Source organism: Mus caroli, chromosome 2, assembly GCF_900094665.2.
Source record: "Mus caroli chromosome 2, CAROLI_EIJ_v1.1, whole genome shotgun sequence".
Classification (NCBI taxonomy): domain Eukaryota; kingdom Metazoa; phylum Chordata; class Mammalia; order Rodentia; family Muridae; genus Mus; species Mus caroli.
In genome coordinates this window covers 97640598-97659594 of record NC_034571.1, presented here as the reverse complement: position 1 = coordinate 97659594, position 18997 = coordinate 97640598, and the positions used below count along the sequence as shown (strand labels likewise).

Sequence of the window (18997 nt, the reverse complement as noted above, 5' to 3'; positions counted from 1 at the left end):
TTGGGTCGCCAAAGCAAGCCCCATTCAACAAAAATAGGCTGCCTATCACAATCCCACAATAATGCATTGTTTTCCCTGAAGGCAGAATAAAGCAGCAGGTGCCCCGGTGTCTAAGCTTCTACCATATCCATGTTCCTCACTAGTATATGTCTAATGCTTATGACATAACCTCCTGCCAATCTGTCTGTTTATTTTGCCGCCACCACGTATTAGAAAAACTTTTCTTACTGGGCTAATTGACAGTGGCTGGGTAGCTATGAAATGTGATTTCCTTTTTCCAAAAACGTAGTTGTCATTAAGTCAAGGATGCAAATTAAAGTATGAGTCATTCAGAACATAGTCACTCTCTTAAGCCTACTGTGCCCAGGCCTCCTTTTCCTAAAGGGAGCCCCTAGTTGCAAATAACTGGAGGATACGGTTTATCATGGGAGGCTGTAAGCTGCCATATTAGCCAGGAGTCTTTTGGTTGCAAACTGGAAACCCAACACAACCTGGTTAAACTAAAGGGACTGCATTGCCTAGCGTGAGTCAAGGCCAAAGCTTTAGTCTGGCTCCATCAAGGGAACCGGAGTGGTTTTTGGCTTTGCTTTCTCTTCACTTTTTCCAAGCCTCATTTGAAGGCAGGCTCAAACCTCATGGTGGCAAAAACCAGCTGTCAGAAACCCTAAGTGCCTGTCCCTCAGATCCAACAGCCCCTCTTTCCTAGTTGTCCTGACCGTAGCCCTGAGACGACTCAGTCTCACTGGACCCAACTTAAGTCACGCCTGTGCCGACCCCTCTGACCAGTCACACGGATGTAAGGATATGGTCCTCTGGTGGTCCAATCTGAGTCAGTCACCTACCCCTGCAGGAAAGGTAGCCACCAAGAATCATCACGCTATCCTTACCACGAGGGTAAGTATCATGGAACCAAGAAGGCAAAAAGAACAACTGGATTCTCTTGAAATAGGTGTGGCCCCTCAAGCATGTCTCTTGTATTCATGGCTAAGTGCTAGGCAGAGCCTTGGGGAAAGCAAGCATGGCCACGTTCTCTTCGGGTGGCTGTTTCCATCCCCCTCTGTAGATAGATCCCTCCAGTGACAAGCAGAAACCAGACAGTGACAAATGTGTGAATTTATGACAAGTAACTGAGTTGACACCTGGAACGAGCTCCTGCTACCTGGACTCACTTCAGAGGCTGCATGTCTTAAAACACAGCTAAAAGGCTGCCTTTTTAGAGAATCCTCCGACCATTCTAGTTAATCTCTGTCTTAGCTCCTTATTTTTATGTGTGTATATGTGTGTGCATTTGCATGTGTGTACATTGTGCGCCCTGGGTAACATCCTTCAGTATTCACCCACCCTTTGTTGAGACAAGGTCCCTTATTGCCCTGGAGCTTACTGGTAGGCTAGGCTGGTTAGGCAGTGAACCTTCGGAATCCTCCTGTCTCCCAGTGTGGTATTACAAGTGTGCACTAGCATGTGGCTTTATCATCATCATCATCACCATCATTATCATCATCATTATTAATTTTATAATTATCATTATTATGTGTATTCTGGCACTTCAACACAAGTCTTCATATTTGCAAGACAAACACGTTACTGAGTGAACCATGTCCCTAATATTCCTTGTTTTTCTTAATAACACTAATCACTTTGAAGATAGTGTGGCAGTTGTCTCTCCCATTAGGATGCAAAGAGTGGGAGTACCAGGGCTGTGGATACACAGCTTCCAAGTAGTTAGCTCATGCTAGGCACCTGGTGATAGATAGATAGATGATAGGTAGATACATACATACATACATACATACATACATACACATAAAAATTGGTGACTGGTTGGAAGGCACCAAGTTGCATCCAGACTTACGGTCTTTGCCAAGAAGAGAATCTACACAGTAATTGTAGAAAGAAATCAATCAATGATCAGAGCGTTAAAAGTGGCCCATTCTCTACAGGCTTCACTTACTAACACATTGTAGGAGTCCATGCCTAAAATCTAAACAATTAAAAAAAGGAAGAAAAAAAAAAAAAAGGAAAACAGGAGGCTGCTGAGTCAGCAAGTCAGCAAAGGCAAGTTTGTTCCGCAGCGTTAGCTGTCCTCGAGGGTCAACAGAGAACCCCTGGCCTTGCCATCAGCAGAATTTTAGATGAGGTTGCACTGCTGCAATTGATTGTAGTTGCCTAATTTGATATGAAAGAACACATAATTCAGCCAGATAGTTATAGCATCTGGGGTGGCTCAGGAAGGCGGGGTGCCTTGTTCCCCCACTGCCGGCCAAGGACCGAGTACTATCAGTTCTGAGATTCTGAGGCCAATCCAAACCCTCTACTGGTTGCCTGTAGGTTTGGATCGGTGGAGAATTCCATCTGTCAGGACATTTGCTGCATCATAACATTTGTTGGATTTCCTTCAGGCAACAGATGAAGAACTCTGTCTACCGAAGCCGGCAGTCTCTGAATAGCCCGAGTCCGGGAGAAACTGAGATGGACCTTCTGGTCACTCGCGAGCGACCCCGACGTGGAATCCGGAACAGCGGATATGATGTAAGTGTGTGGTGGACTGGGGTGGACAGAAGCTTCCCTGAGACATTTCAAGATGCCCAGCAAGGTTTTCTATGTAGTGGCGGAGGGGGTTGGGGGGTAAGTGGTAGAGGGGATGGTGGTGTTTGCTTTCCTCTTTTGCAAAGTAAGTTTTGCAACACGTGAGAATGATTGTGCTTTCTAAATTGTGCTATTCTGCAGTGTATTACCTGCAACTCAAGGGAGATTGTAAATGGTCTTGATCCCTTCCCCCTTACGAGTAGAAACATGCTAAGAACTAGAGCAATGCATTAGAGTTTGTGGGACACTGGCTGCTTTTAATCTGTAACAGTTTTGAAGATTTGGATTTGTGTCTGATTTCATAACTCCTTGGTAAACCGTAGTAACAGTGAGATGTCAAACAGTGAGCGCTGACTCCATGTGACAGAACACAAGCCTGGGCTTAGAGAGAGAACAGACCCAGACACTCCTCTGTCCCATCGGGTTTCTCCAGAGGAGGAGCAATCCTGGGCTAGCCCTCAAGATGGAGACACCCTGAACTTGGAGTTGCACCCAGGAACTCATGTGAATGATGCCACACTGGCTGTGGAGATGCAGGCTGCACCTCTCCCTGCCTCACAGTTTCAAAGATTCTTTATGTAATTGCAGTTTTATTTAAAAACAAAAAACAACAACAACAAAAAAACCCAACTTCTTTCTCATTCCTTAAATATTTCTTTAATTACAATTTATTGGTTCCAGGACAGCCAAGGCTATACAGAGAAACCCTGTCTTGAAAAAAAAAAAAAAAAAAAGAAAGAAAGAGAAAAGGAAAAACAAATTAATTGTTTTCTATAACAAGAATACTAATTCAATACATGTAATTGAGAAATGATGATTTAAGTAGGACACTTTGATATTTTTTTAAATATACCATGCTGATTTGAAGTTTTCCCTTTTGAGATTCATCATTGTTTGGCATAAGTACTTAAAATGGGCTTTTTAAATGGTCCAATTTAAAACAGGTAATTTGAATCTCTGATGATCTTGCTTGATTGAACTCTAATGTGGTGTTGCGTGCACTCACTCGGCAAGCATCCGTCGTCGCTGAGTGACGTCCCTGACCCCATTCATCCTTTCTCTTCAGTGACACAGATCATTTGTTTCTTTGATCGAGATTTTCATTTTACAAAATTCTAGACACTCTGACCACATGTTATGATGTTACATCCTTGCTTTTCTGTTAAGCGCTCCTAACAGGGACACTTTTCTCCTTATAAGAAATAATTCTGGGCTAGGGAGATGGCTCAGTGAATGAGCGTGTCTGCTCTCTCTCACCTGAGTTTGGATCCTCAAACATTTGTGTTAAAGTTGAACATGACTGCAAATGCCTGTAACCTGGCCCCCAGAGGTCATTGGCCAGCGAGCCGAGAAAAGATACACCTCAAGTTCAGTGAGAGAACCTGCCTCAAAAAATAAGGTGAAGGAACTGGAGAAATGGCTCGGCAGCTACAGTAGTTGCCACACAACTGGGAAGATGGGAGTCAAAAACCCCAGAACCCATGTGTATGCCTGACATGACAGCTTGTCTGTGACTCAGAAGGCAATGGATCCCCAAAGCAAGCTGGCTGGCAAGACTTGCAATGTCAGTGAGCTCTGGGTTTCACCGAGAGACCCTGCCTCCACGAATAAGGAGGAAGAGTAATGAAGAAAAATTCCCCACATCAACCGTGGACCTCTACAGACATGCACATACATGTGAATCCCTATTGGAACATACATATACATACACATACCTACACACACCACATAGAAATTACCCTCCTACGGATTCACACAAATGGATAAACAGATGCATAAATAAAATAAATGAGAGCCCTGGCTTTGCAAAAATCAGCCTAAGTTTTAAGTTTTCAACCTGTCAAGAGGCCAAGAGCATCGTTCCTAGACACTTGCTTAGTTTGGGGGACATTTTCTTCCACTTAGACCACTGAAACATGACAGATTCTTCAGCCAAAATAAGCATTAATAACTCTTTAAGAGTCTGGGAGAAACGCCTTGATAGTTATGGGGAAGTAGACCAGAGGTCTCCCAATAGTTAAAAGAATACAGCGTATGTTTGGCCATGTAGCATAACTTCCAGCGTGTACTGTTACTTTAGAAGGTCAGGTCAGTAAGCCACCTAGGATAATAGATTGCTCATACTTCACAGACACGTGTGAGCATGTGCACATAGTGACAATTTTGGAATTTTGTTTTCTTTAAAGAACACAGAAATTAGTATAAGAGTGTGCTTTTGTTTTAATCCCAGGTGTGGGAGATGGGGCTGCTTCAGACTGTTCACAGCAGCTATGATTTGCCCCGTGCTCTAACAGAGGCATGATTTTGCCAGCTGCAGATAGCTCTGCTATGTGACCTCTGGGATTCTGGAGACCTTTCAGAGGGTAGATAAATGCTGGGGCCCTGAGAGGCGTGCTGGGTTGTTGGTAGTTGTTGGTTGTGGTTTGTGGTTTGTTAAGTAGTTATGCACAAAGGAGAAACAAGAAGAAAAAGAAATTAGATATTCTGACAGTGAAGATCAAACTTGCCCCAAGGAACTTAATGTCCTAATCAGCAGGAAGTCATCTAATGATACTGTCACCCCCTTTCTGACCCCTGACTTTATTCAGGGATCTCTTTCCTTTCCTCTCTATCCTTCTTTCCCTCTTATATAGTGTTAGAGGGTTGGAAGGGTGGAAGAAGAACCCACAATGTAGTCAAAGATTGACTACATGTGCAAGCATACACATGTGTGTGTGTGTGTGTGTGTGTGTGTGTGTGTGTGTGTATACTTCTCTTTGAGAAATATGTGTTATCTTAAAAATATTGTAAGTTTATTTAGGAAAAATGCTCACATAGGAAATAATTGTAAAAATTTAGACTATTGACTAAGGACTATCTCTATTGTCTTTCTTGAGCCTTTAGTCATGAAAAGTAGTTAACCTTTCTCACCTGCACAATACAGACCAAGTTCTATTCTGCTCACTTTGTGTGCTAGTTGAATTTTCATGGTTTCCAGTCATTTATACCCCTTGCACAGAAGAGGAAACTAGAGCTCTGACTTAGTTCCATAGTTTGTCTGCCTTCTGGGGTCATGCTCTTAACCACCATACAGCATGGCTTCTAAATACACTCTTCCTTGCTATTTAGCTGGTCTTACATAACACATGTCCTGTCTTTCTGAGCCTCTGTGGAAGACCAGATGCAGTTCTCAGAGGAATCCTTATGTAGAAAGCTTACATATAAATAAAAAGATCAGCAAAGAAAGAAGAGAAAGAAGTGAGTCATAGCTTTAAACAATGCATTTATTTTCCAAAAATGTTAAGTCATTCCTAGCAAAAGAATCCATTAGCCCAGCAGTGAACCTGTCACTTGGTTGGAAATGTGCCTGTCTGCCTCCAAGGCCTGGAGATCTCAAACTAGGCCAAAATACTCAATCGTTTCTGCCAGGTTAAGAAAACATGATGCTGTGGAAACAAAAAACCAAGAAGATTGATTTAATTTTGAATTTACCAAACATTGACTACTTTAGAATCCCCAAGGAAACGCCTGCATATAGAAATAAATGCATAAATACACAAATAAGCAGGTGAACTGTGCTACACAAGCAAATCTTAGCCATAGGTTGGAAGACAGCCTAGGTTGGTTCAAAATTCCTTCCAGTCCACCCCCATCCTCTAGGGACCCAGGGCCTCTCTGGTTCTACTTCACTGCCCTTTTCAGCCCTTCCTTTATGGACATTTCCATTCATTTGTGACTCCTGCTGACCCTCAGAACCATTCTGTAATAGGGACCAACAGCAGCCACACTAAGCTGGGATACAGATCATGGCATCCCTCAACCTACAACAGAGAAGTTTCTTCTTGAAGTAAATTTAATACTGAGACCCACAACTGAACAGTGTGCAGAGGGTGAGGTGATTGGAGCACTCAGCCCTAAATAGAATGTCTTTATTAACTCCCTCCACTCAAGGCTTAGCAATCTACCCAGAAGAAGAGGGAGAACGAGTATAAGAGCCAGAACTGGTAGATGATTCTGAGGGAACAGTGTCTTCCAGACACAACAGGACTGATCCACAGAGAACTCAACATGAGACAACAGCATGCACAGACCTGCACAGCCAGATGAAGCTCAGTCCTGAGAAGGGGACAGTAGACACGGTCCCACCCCCAACCAAGAAGCTATTTGCAATTGATACCTTCCAGGAAAGAGAAAACAAGCTTTCTCCTGTGAGTGTCACTGGGTATATCAGTAACACCCCAGGCAGGCCTCGTGCCTAGGAGGAGGAGTGACCACAAAATTGACGCCATTTTTTCATTCATTAATTAATTTATTAATCTATTCACTTTACCTCCTGATCACAGCCCCCCCCCAGTCCCCTTCCCACTCACACGACCCCTCCCCCTTTACTTCTTCTCTGAGAAGGGGGAGGTTCCCTGGGTACCAACCCACCCTGGCACATCAAGTCACTGTAAGACTAGGCCATCCTCTCCCATTGAGGCTGGACAAGGCAGCCCCCTGTGGATAATGCAGAATCTACAGGCAGGCAACAGAGTCAGGGACAGCCCCCTGCTCCAGTTGTTGGGGGACCAAGCAGGTCCTGCACATCTGCTGCATATGTGTGGATACTGTGGGTTTTATGTTTGTTTTTTGTTTTATTTTGGTGATTTTTGTTTGTTTTGATCTTCATTCTTGGTGGGGGGTTGCTTGTTTGTTTGTTTGTTTGTTTGTTTGTTTGAGAGAGGAGAAGGGAGAGAGGGAGGGTGGTTGAGAGGGAGAAAGAAAGAGGAGGAGAGAGAGGGGAGAGAGGAAGAGAGAGAGAGAGAGAGAGAGAGAGGAGGGGGAGAGAGGGTGAAAGAGGAAGAGAGAAAGAAAGAGGAGCGAGAGAGAGACAGAGGAAGGGAGGAAGAGAGAGAGAGGGAGGGAGAGAGAGGGGAGAGAGAAAGAGAGAGAGAGGAGTTGGATGGATAGGGAGGTAGGGAGCATCTGGGAGGATTTGCAAGGGAGAAGAATATGAACAAAATATATGAAAACAATTCAATAATAAATACTAAAGGGAAAATTTCCCATAGAAAGAGCTGTTGTATCTGAAGAGAGAGACCACTGCAAGAGTTTGGGACTGCCATGTTTCACAGCAGCAATTCTGAACTTCCTGTTCAGTCCATCAGCCAGGACGCTCAGAGGTGTGACCTACTTAGTAGCCATTTCCTAAGAGAACACACTCATGATAAAAGGATGAATTATGTTTTAAAAGATACCCTAAACTGATTACTTTAGACAGGAAGAGTGGATTGTTGAACCACAGTTTGCTTTGAACTTAATTGCTCCTAATGGTAGGTAGGAAACAGAATATGAGACTAAATGTAGAAAGGGGGGAAAAAATCTAAAATTAAAAAAAAAATTTTGTCTTTTTGTGTGTGTAGACATTTTCTGTGAATGGTATATGTGTGTGTGTGTGTGTACCTGTGTGCATAGGCCCTTGTACCCATGTGTACCTGTGTGGAGGCATGTGTGTGTGTGTGTGTGTATGTATGTGTGTGTACCTGTGTGCATAGGCCCTTGTACCCATGTGTACCTGTATGGAGGCATGTGTGTGTGTGTGTGTGTGTGTGTATGTATGTGTGTGTGTGTGTGTGTGTACCTGTGTGTGTGTACCTGTGTGCCCAGGCCCTTGTTGGAGGCCAGCAAAGGACCTCATGTATCTTCCAATAGTACTCTCCACCCTACACCCACCCTTCCTCCAAGGCAGAGCCTCTCACTTGAAGCTCATGGGTTTCCTATTAGGCTGGCTACCCAGCAAGCCTTGGTCACCCACCAGCTAGCCAGCAAGGCTCCATCATCCCGAGTCTCCATATCACCTACCCTTTGCCCTGGGGTTACAGGTGCACACCCCATTCCTTTTAAAGATGATTTATTTTTATTGTTTATTTATTTGTATGTGTACATGTATATTTTGAGTGTGCATGGTTGTGTGTGCCACTGCCCAGGGAAGCAGGAAGAGGGTAGCAGAGTCAGTGGACCTAGAGTTACAGGCCATTGCGAACCACCCCATGTGGGTACAAGGAACTGAAGCTGGTCCTCTGCAAGAGCAGCCAGCCCTCTTACCTGCTGACCGTCTCTGTCTCTCTGGATTTCTAAGTATACATTTTACTTAAAATGTTGATTTTTTTCCCAAGCCGGAGAGATGGCCCAGCAATCTGCAGTGGGTATTGATTGCTTTTGCAGAAGATGGGGGCTGGTTCCCAACACCCACACAGGATGAATCACCACCACCTGTGCCTCCAACTCCACAGCGTCTGACACCATCTCTGCTCTCCTAAGACACCTGCATTCCCATGACAGACCTAACACATAGACACGCAGAGATAAATTCCTTTTTAAACGTATTTTTTTTTAAAAAAATCCTTTTTAAAGCTTATCTTAAAGTAATAAAGTGTTATTTTTTGAATGAAAATCATGTAGGAAATAATGAATCCATGAATAAAAGCAAAGAAGTGTCCCACCACGATTCTTGGGCAGACAGTACTGAAATGACTTCTTCCTGTGTACCCAAATCACTTACCCCAGGGTGTGCAGATAGAACACTCTTTGCTTCTGGAGGTCTGGGAACATTCAGATCACCCCCAGGACTAAAAGCGCACCTACTCAGCTGGTTATTTTGTCCCTTTTGGAGGATGCTTGTTTCTTTGCTTTGCAATGCTAGGTAAGTAACTGGGGCTTCCTGTGTGCTGGCTAGGCCATCATTCTACCACTGAGGTGCACTGCCAGCCCTGATGTCACTTTTGATCATATTAAGCCCCACCCTTCCCCCTAACTCCTCCAGGACCTGTGTCCTATTCCCCAACCCACCTAACTTCTTGTCCCAATCCAATTTGTGCCACCCATATAGCCATGGGTGTGAGGCCATCCACTGGAATATGGTTGACCTCCCAGGGACTGCCTTCAAGAACACTGTCTTTCCTTACCCCAGAAGCCACCTGATGTGTTTCTGGGAGTTTAAAGAAACTATGACAGAAATGGAAAGAGCTCTAAGCATTGACCATGGGGGAGCCTCTGAAATGGTTGTTTGAACCACAGCTTTGAGAATGAATTAACCTCTGAAAAATAATGTCATTGTTACCAACTTGGGGGGGCGGAGGTCTGGACTGCGTTTGTTTTCTCTGCCAGTCAAGGAATTAAAAAGCAGGAAAAAGATCTTAACTACAACAGGTAACAGCAGGGAAGATCTCAGACACAGCAGGCGGAACTGACAAATGAAAACCTACTTCGGATAACAGTGACAAGGCACACACAGAAAGAGCCCCTGCAAAGCAGGATGGGAGAGGGACTCAGGAAACCCACGGTCAGTCCCTCCTTGAGGCCCAGAGATTTTCTAAGTCTTGAGTGACTGAAATTGGGTCTTCTTCTCTTAATTTGGTTAGTTTAAACAAAGGCAAGGAAGCTGATAGGCCTAAACTTCAGGTACCCCTGTCCTGGTCTGGCTTTGAACTTGTGAAAATCATCTGCTGGCAAGCATGTCCTATTGGTGGGAGGAAAAAGCTACCAGGCCATTGTCTTGAGCTGCCAGAGCATTGTCTCAGATAAGGAAGGTGAAGAAGAAGCTGGAGGTTTGCCATCTTTATTACCTGACTGTGGCCCCTTCCCCTATCTGTCTGCCTGTCGTGGATCTAACTCCCAGGCCCTTGCTCTAAGCTATTTCCTCTGAGTTTCTCACAAATTCTTTGCCTTGAAGTTCCATACACTAGAACTATAGGGCTTTACTGGTGACATTTTTACTTCCTGGTGCTCATAAAGCAGTGTGTACTCAGAAGACCCCATATTTCAGATTTTGAATGTTGATCTTTCCCTGGGCTCATGATATATGGTCCGATGTTCCCCAGAATGCTAGGCAACAGCTCTGAACCACATTTAGACAGCACATGATCTCAGTAGTGAGCGAGCATTCTCTATAATGTCCCCTGTTGCCAGTCTTCTGGGTATATTACGTTCTGTGCTTTTGTGCTCAGTAACTATCCATGAAATAGTCAACTTCCTTATAAGCAGTCTTCCTGTCGCATGGTTTTGCCCATCTGTAGGCCAGTGTAACTGTTCTAAGCATGTTTAAGGTAGGCTGGGTTGTGCTATAATATATGAGAGGCCAGATTCATCAAATGCTTTACAAAATTGGTATATTATCAACTTATAATGGGCTGACTGAGACACAAGGCAAGGGCCATCTGTGTAGGGTGAGCATTCCTGGAGCAGACCAGCAAATTCACAGCTTAAGAGGTGAGCAGTAGATTTGAAAATCTTCATAAATATGGCTGATCCCTGGGCACCTCTCAGAAGAGGCCAGGTCACAGTCACCAGACCTTATTCCAGAGGTGTGTTTCAAGGCCACCGCTGTAGCAGGTTCCTGTTTGCCTTGGTGGCTGAAGCTGAGGAAACACTCCTAGTCAGTTGTCTTCAGGTGGGAGGCTTCTGCACAGTTCTCAGCTGAGCCCCTCTCCTGTGGGATGAATCAGCATTTTCAGGAGTTAGAGCCTTCTGTAGGTGGAAGTCTTGCCCTCGGGGATGACTTTCTTAATGGGACTAGTCCCTTCAACAAACCGCTGCCACACCCCTTATCTGCATCTTCAAATTCACACTTTTTGTACATTTTTTTCACGCCATTTGTTGTTGTCTCTCACTGGAGAACTGCATCAAAGCCGTGAACAGTAACCATGACAGCCTGGAGAGCGTCATCTTCAGATTCCTCCACCCAGCACTTCTGAAGTCAGCCTCACTCAAGTTTTCAGAACATGGGAAGAATTCAGCTCGATCCTTTGGCCAAATAGTTATAAATGGCCTCTAGCCCAGTTCCCAGTGGAGTCCTTTTTCTCCTCTGAAACTACATGATCGCCACTTCATGTTTCTCTAGGCACCTGATCCCCCACATTCCCACTAGGCTGGCCCATTAAGTTCTGCTCATAGCATCCTAGGGCTTTTCTAGTCTGAAGTTCCAAACTCTTCCACATTCCACATGCAAACTGGTTCCAGAGATCTGAAGACCATGTGGTCAGGTTTATCACAACAATGGCTCCCCTTTATTTCCCAGGTTTCCGTATTAGTTACTTTTCTTGTTGCTCCGACAAAAGTAACTTAAAGAAGGAAGTACTTATCTCGGCTTACGCTTTGAGGATATATATATATATATATATATATATATATATATATATATATATAGTTTGAGATAGCAATGACTGCATAGCCTCAAGAGCAGAGAGAAATGAATGCTTAACGCACCTTCTCCTCTTTATATCTTCTGGGACCCTAAGATGACACTACCCAGATTCAGGGTAGGTCTTCCCTGCTCAGTTAGATCTTTCTGGAGATACCCTCACAGACACACTCAGAGTCCTATTTCCTTGACGATTCTAAATCCACACAATCCGACGATGAAAATTAACTATCTTTGTAAGTTGGGGATGACCCGTGGCTCAGAGCTCAGTCCCCAGCTGACAAAGCCTGGATATGTTTTGTCTTGTGTAATGGATGTTCACATGAGTAGCCATGTGCTGATAGGATTGCCAACTCCCTTTCACAGGTCAACAGTGGTTCCTAGAAGTAGCCAAGAATTGGAATGGTTATTTGGATAGATTGCATCCACACGGAGGGGGATAAAATATGAAGGGATAAAATATGGAAAGCTTCCCTGACTGTATGCAGTAGGCCAAAGCAACTTTGGGGTTTTTCTAGGTTATCCTGTTATGAATGCAAAACATTCTGGCCCCCAACTCCCTCCCTCTCTCCCAGCATCTTCTGGCTTTAATAGAGACCAAGGCAGATCACAGGCATGCCCTGCAGTGTTGGAGCAGTTCCCTGTTGAGGGTCCAGTTAGCTTTTGACTTCACTGGGAAGCAAAGAGCTAGATTTGGAGTTTGCCCTTTCCTCTGACTGAATGGATCCATCATCCCAGAAGCAACCTGCATGTTGCTCCCTTAGCTAGCTTCTCTTGTGTTGATCCCTAACCCACCTAGAACTTTCCTACATAGTCCCCCATCACAGCATTTAACTTCTTTCTTCCTACTTCTGCCAACTAATCTACACTGTAATGGCTTTAATTTGATATATTGCCTTAAATTTATTTGCAGAACACTGTACTTTTTTATAGGGGCTTGCAGTCTGAAGGAGATAGCTGGTAATAGGAACTCAGATACCCTAGGAGACCCAAGGCAGAGGTTGAGGTACTTGATGATAAAGGAGCTATAAGGCAAAGTCCTCATCTCATCAAGCTGGTGGCTGTCCAGGAAGATACTGACCTTACCAAGATGGAAGCCACTTAGCAAGACGTGAGGACAGGGTAAAAGATGTGATTCCTGACGGTATGGTTGTGAGGCAGCAGGAGTATAAGAGGAGCCAAGTGACTTTACTCACAACCATGGCTCTGAAGTCTCCATGAAGATAGCTTTCCACCAACAAGTGACAAACCTTCCTTCTGCCAGGACCTCTCGGGTGCTCATCCATCTGCTCATTCCATCAGCTTCCTGTGCTCTAGGTCTTCCTGCTCTTATCCTGCTCCTGTCCAGCCATCATAGCCTCTCTCAGGCTCTCAGACCTCACTGCCTGTTGGCCTTGGAGTAGTCCCGAAGGTAGTATGATCTTTGAAAAAACAGCTGTTGTCAAAGGGAAGAAAGCAGGGCTGGGAACAGAAGCCAGACCATGGTGTAAGTACTATTAAGTCTCAGATGACTTTCCTTGGAGCATAGATGGCCCTGCAGAGTTGTACTGAGTTTGGAGGAAGGAGTTTGGCTTTATAGACCAGTCATTGGGTATCTTTAGGTAAAGCTCCTGCTTTAGCCATGGCTGGCAGCTGGAGATATGCCTAGAACCTGGGCCCTCTTGTCCTGAGAAGCAAGCCAAGTCTTCTAGTTTATTCTATGCCTATGTACCCTTCGGCCTACCTATAGATCCCTAAGCTTTTGGGGAGCCAATGTCTGTTGGTGTTCACATGAGAACACTCCTAGGGTTTCACTATCCCTTCCATTGCTCTGGGTCAGGCTCTGGGACAGGATGAAGTCAATTCTGGGGTCTATCCCAGGTAGTGATTAGTGGTTGAGAAAGGTACAGGCCTGCTGTGACGATGAACTTGGGTGAGGGAGGAGAGGGACCTGCAGGAGGTCTGATCTTCTCTGGATGTCCCCACTGGCCAATATAGTCACCATTGATCACCACCACTGACTGAGTGACCTCTACCACACCACACAATCTGGCTCCTCCTCCCCACAGTGTTGAGCCTGGATCTCAAGTCTAAGTTCCCAGCAGCTCAAGTCTTATGTGTTGTGGTGTATATATGTATGTATGTATGTATGTATGTATGTATGTATGTATGTATGTGACTTATGTATGTATCCATGTACTAGTAGCTGGCACCTCCACCCATCACCCAGCCCATTAGCTGCAACTGAAATGCCCTGCCCCAAGCTGTGGCATTTTTTGCTTTCTGTATTTGCAAGTATTTATCACTCTGTAGGGAGCATGTCTTCCTGCCGGCTTCATCTGAGGTTAAGACTTGGGCCTGGGTAGTTCTCATGTGCGTTGTGAGGTGTTGGACAGTATCCCTGACTCTACCTGGTAGCTGCCAGTAGCTCCTCCCAGTCATGACAACCAAAAATATCTCAAGACACTGTCCTACATACTCCTCAAGGTAAGCACCCTGGCGTGGGCAAAACTTTCAGAACTTTAAATGTCATCTTGCCCACAATCTTTTCCAACACCCCCCCCCATGGCCTATCTTTGGGTCTGGCTTAGATGTCCACTTTTTTGTCCTAGTAATACCTAGTTCTCAGCCCACAGTCCTTAATTCCCACCCCCTGGCTTCCGCTTGTTGGTTTATTTGTATTATTTCTCCATTCGACTCTTCAAGGGCAGAAATCATGTTTTATTCATCCCTGAAACCTCAGCACTTAGAATAGGACCAGCACACAGTAGATGCAGTGTCTCTATTTGATGAGCAAATGAACAAACAAGGGTATCAGCCGGAAGAGGTGACTCCTGAGCTGAGACTTATAAAGTGGGCACGTTTATACCTCTGAAACACATATGCACTATCAAAGCTGTAAACACATGTTCACGTACACTGCTGCTTCTAGCCTGAGCGGTGGTTATCAGTTCAGATGCTTTGGCTAGAAGCGGCAGAAACCCCAACTCAGCAACTATTTTTAAAACAACAGGAAATGCGTTGATTACAGCCAGTCCAGGGATGATATGACTGACATGTGGGCTCCTCCCTCTGCAGTGTACAGGACTATGTTCCCTTCAGCATGGTCTTGCTTCTCTCTACCAAACGGCTGCAGACGTCCCAGCTCTCGTGTCTGCATCCCACATTAACCAGCACAGCAGAAAATTTTCTTTTTCCCATTATGAAGCAAAGTTTTAAGTTTTACTCTGACTGCACCACCACCATAAAGTAAATGCCCAGTTTTGTGTCAATCATGGTAATAGCAAGAGGCAACACTGGTTGATGTACCTAAACCATGTCTCAGCAGTGGGCCTGACACGGGCTTTGTCCCGTCCTGAGCCACTAGCTGAGACACAGGGTGTACTGGTTTGTTTTTTGTCAACTTGTCACGAACCAAAAGTCACCTGGCAAGAGGCAAACCTCAATGGAGAAATTGTTTCTGTGATAGTTTGTATATGCTTGGCCCAGGGAGCGGCACTATTAGTAGGTGTAGCCTTGTTGGAATAGGTGTGTTACTGTGGGTGTGGGCTGAAGACCCTAACCCTAGCTGCCTGGAAGTCAGTATTCTGCTAGCAGCCTTCAGATGAAGATGTTGAATTCTCAGCTCTGCCTGCACCATGCCTGCCTGGATACTGTCATGCTCCTGCCTTGATGATAATGGACTGAATCTCTGAACCTGTGAGCCATCCTCAACTAAACTTATTTTTATAAGAGTTGTCGTGGTCATGGTGTCCATTCACAGCAGTAAAACCCTAAGACAGCTTCCATCACTTTGGCCTGTAGGCACATCTGTGAGACATTTTCTTGATTAATGACTTGAAGGCCCTGCCACCACTGTAGAAGGTGCTACCCTGGGCAGGTGGGCCAAGATTATTTATCACAAGAAAGCTGAGCAAGCCAGGAAGCAGCTCTCCTCCATAGCATCTGCTTCAGCTCCTACCTACAGGTTCCTGCCTTGAGCACCTGCCCTGATGTCCCTCAGTGATGGGACTGTTGCCTGGAAGCATAAGATGAAATAAAGCCCTCCCTCCCCGAGGTGCTTTTTTTGGTCAGTGTTTTATCACAGCAGCAGAACCAAATGAGAGCACAGGAAGGGAACGACAGATGCCACTACTGTCACAGTGCAGGCTGCATGAGGAAGGCTCTTCTCTAAGGAAGGAGTCCAGCACACTCCTCCATGGCATTGTTCCCATTCATGTCACGCAGTCTCCTCTTTGGGTGACCACTCAGGAAGCAGCCAGCCTGAGGTGGTACCGGGACACCAGCGTGGTGCCTGTGGCATTGGGAAGCCCATGCTAAGTTGGAAGTACGTGCATCTGAGGTGGATTTGAAAGAGGTGGTGCCGAAGATATTCTGTGCAGCTGTCTGGCCTTTGCAAGGCTGAAGAGGAGGAAGATCGTATCTGGGTAGACGTGGGGACAGTCTGTCCGCTATGAAGGAGTGCTGACTCACAGACAAGGTCCTCCCTGTCCCTTCCTGGCCTGCAGCACCAGCTCAGCCTTGGTGATTAATCTCAAAGTAAAATGCAAAGCAGCTTTCTGGGATGCTTTCAGACTGACTCCTGTTTGAAACAGTTAAAACTAGCGTTATTTGGCTTATAGATTACCTTCAAAGCTCACAAGCAACACAGGGACTGTGCTGTGGTTTCTGGAGCTGAACTATCACCTAGCTGTGTGAATTATGAGTAGTTGTTTCACCTGCCTGTTCTTTAGGGTGCCTGTGTATAAAATGGGCATGCATGTGGTCCTACCACATGGGATTACTGTGAGAACAAACGGGCTGACCTTGGTGATGCTGTATGGAGGTGGGAGGCAGGAAACAGTGATACCCATGGCTTTCAGACTCCACCAGGGGTGAGCGATCCCCTGTCTTCTGTCTCCTTTCCATCCCAGTCCTGTAGGCATCTTCCATCTGCTGTGAAGTGTATCCTACACCAAGGAAAGTTCTAGCCATACCCAAAGGGAGCCTTCACAGGTATGGTGTGACTGGAGATGGGTTTGGTGATGGGGACCTGAGACCTTTCCTGTTACTCCAGCACATGGACACACCACCCAAGGTGACCTCTGAGGTCATACTTTCCCAAACAGTGTGGGCCAGTGGGACATTTTAACCCACTCAGTATTAAACCCCCACTGCATGTGAAGAACAGCCGCCTATGGGACAGAAGTGCTGGAGTCTGCCCCGTCAGGCTCCTGCCACATGCTAGAGAGGTTTGCATAGGAGCAGAAGTGACCGTGAAGACTTGGATGCCTCTGTCTCTCACTGTTCTGTCTGTACGGTCTCAGTTTTCACTGCCTGGAAGATTAAAAGTCAACTAGGAAACCACATCCTGTCTCTTCAGCTCACCCAGAATGCAGAAACCACACTTGTCTCCTCACTCTGTGGCCTGGATGATGCCAGTGGGCCAGCGGAATGAAATGGGGATTTCTGCAGGAGAGAAGTCACCAAACTCCTTAGACCCTAACCTGTGCCACTAAGAGCCAGTCTCGTTTTATTGGTGGAGACTCATCTGAGATGTGGGCTCAGAAGGAAGTGGCTGCAAAGGCCTCTCCACTCCTCTGTCAGCCTTCCACAAAGGCAGAGCCCCTGGAGTTTGTTTTCCAGAAGTAGCTTTCTAAATATATCCCTGCTTCCGGCAAGGCAGGCAGGCAGGCAGGCATGTGGGCCTGCGAGATCCAGAGCAGGCATGAAATAGGGGGAAACTGCCGTGTTTTGTGTGGGCTCTGGGACCGTGATTGGTGGAGAGAGACAGGGAACCAGATACATTTCTCATGCCTGGGGTCCACCCTCAGCCTGCTTCTGGGCCCTTGCCAGGCAGATGTAGGATCTGTGGAGACTCTTCTCCTGGCAGGGTGGAGCTGCCGATTAGCACCAGGCAGAAGACAGTCTTGTGGCAAATTGGGGGCAGGGGCGGGGCTTTTCAAAGTCTTGCATTCTGAAGTGCAGTGTTCTGGTGAAGTAAATCTGGAAAGCAGAGACCTGTAAAACATTCCTCTACATTGGGGCCCGTGCCTGGGATTCTAGATTGCACGCTTTTGAAAGTTCCACTTGCAATATGACTGTCTCATTCGTCCTAAAACTGTGAAAACATCTTTCCTGCTGAAGACCTTTAGATAGATATTCTTTAGGGCTTCAAAACTATTTTTGCACTGTTTCATTCCATGAGTATCTATTGTGGTCTCACTACATGCCATCTTGGGGACTCAGTCCAGGAGGAGAACAGAATTAAAGGCACAGAGATGGACACAGGCATGCCAGAGGGACACTGGAGGGCCAGGAAGAAGCTGAGGCTGTAGAGAATGACAGGAGCGGATCTTGCTATCTCAGCCAAACGTAAAGGTCTTCAGGAAGGTGGCTTCTGAGAAGGGACCTCAAAGAAGAGAGCCACACACATTAGCTCTGGGGAAAGAGAGTTCCCAGTAATGGAGAGGCCCAGACAAAGGCACCGGCTCGGGAAGCTCAGGGGTCATCAAATGTACACATAGCATGTGTCCTCGGAGGAAGGGGATCGACCTGGTTCCCTCCTTTCCTCTTCTTTTCCCCCCACTTCTAATCCATCAACAAGCCCTGCTGGTCCTTTGCCAAAATGTCTGGAACTCACTGGCATTGTCTCTGCCCATGACCACTTTCATCAAACGCCTGCCGTCCCTTCTTGCCTGGAGAATTGCAAGAGCCTCCTAAGTTACTCCCCATAAATTCCAGCCACGCTTCCCTCCTGCTTAGAAGTCTCTAGGTGTCTGCAATTGCCCTTTGAAAACAGTCCAGCCTTCTTACTGTGGCCTTTGGGACCTTGTCGGATCAGTCCCAGTTCTGACAATTTGGCCTTCAGCCACAAGGTTGTGTCTTGATTTGCCAGGACACAAAATGGTGTCAACAAGGGAAGTTGGCGTCCTCAGAGCTTTAGGGACTCAAAGTCTTGGGTCACGGTGTGAGCAGGACTCGTTTGCTGTAGGGAGCGGTGGAGAGAATCTCCTCTCTCCTTGGTGTGCGGATGGAAGTCCTGCCAAGTGCTCACGCTGTCTTCCTCTGTGGATGTCTGTGTCCATATCTCCACCCTTAGAGAGACATCTGTACTGTTGAGCTAGGGTGCACTCAGATAACTTCATTTTAACTTTTTTTTTTTTAGGGTTTTTTTTCTTTTTTTTTTAATTTTTTTAATTTTTATTACATATTTTCCTCAGTTACATTTCCAATGCTATCCCAAAAGTCCCCCATAGCGCCCCCCACTTCCCTACCCACCCATTCCCATTCTTT

At 45.8% G+C, this 18997-nt stretch overlaps 1 protein-coding gene across 7 annotated transcripts in view; it reads left to right on the top strand.

The window, feature by feature from the left end:
- The window catches only part of Kiaa1549l (KIAA1549 like), a 271141-nt gene that overhangs the window by 219934 nt on the left and 32210 nt on the right, over positions 1-18997 (top strand). For all 7 annotated transcript variants that reach the window (XR_003835987.1, XM_029474423.1, XM_021156233.2 and 4 more), the window contains one exon: positions 2400-2529. Coding sequence is in view for 6 of the 7 variants with exons in the window: in XM_029474423.1 (XP_029330283.1) it covers positions 2400-2529 (130 nt within the window). In the remaining variant the exon portion in view is untranslated. The remainder of the gene's footprint in view (positions 1-2399; positions 2530-18997) is intronic.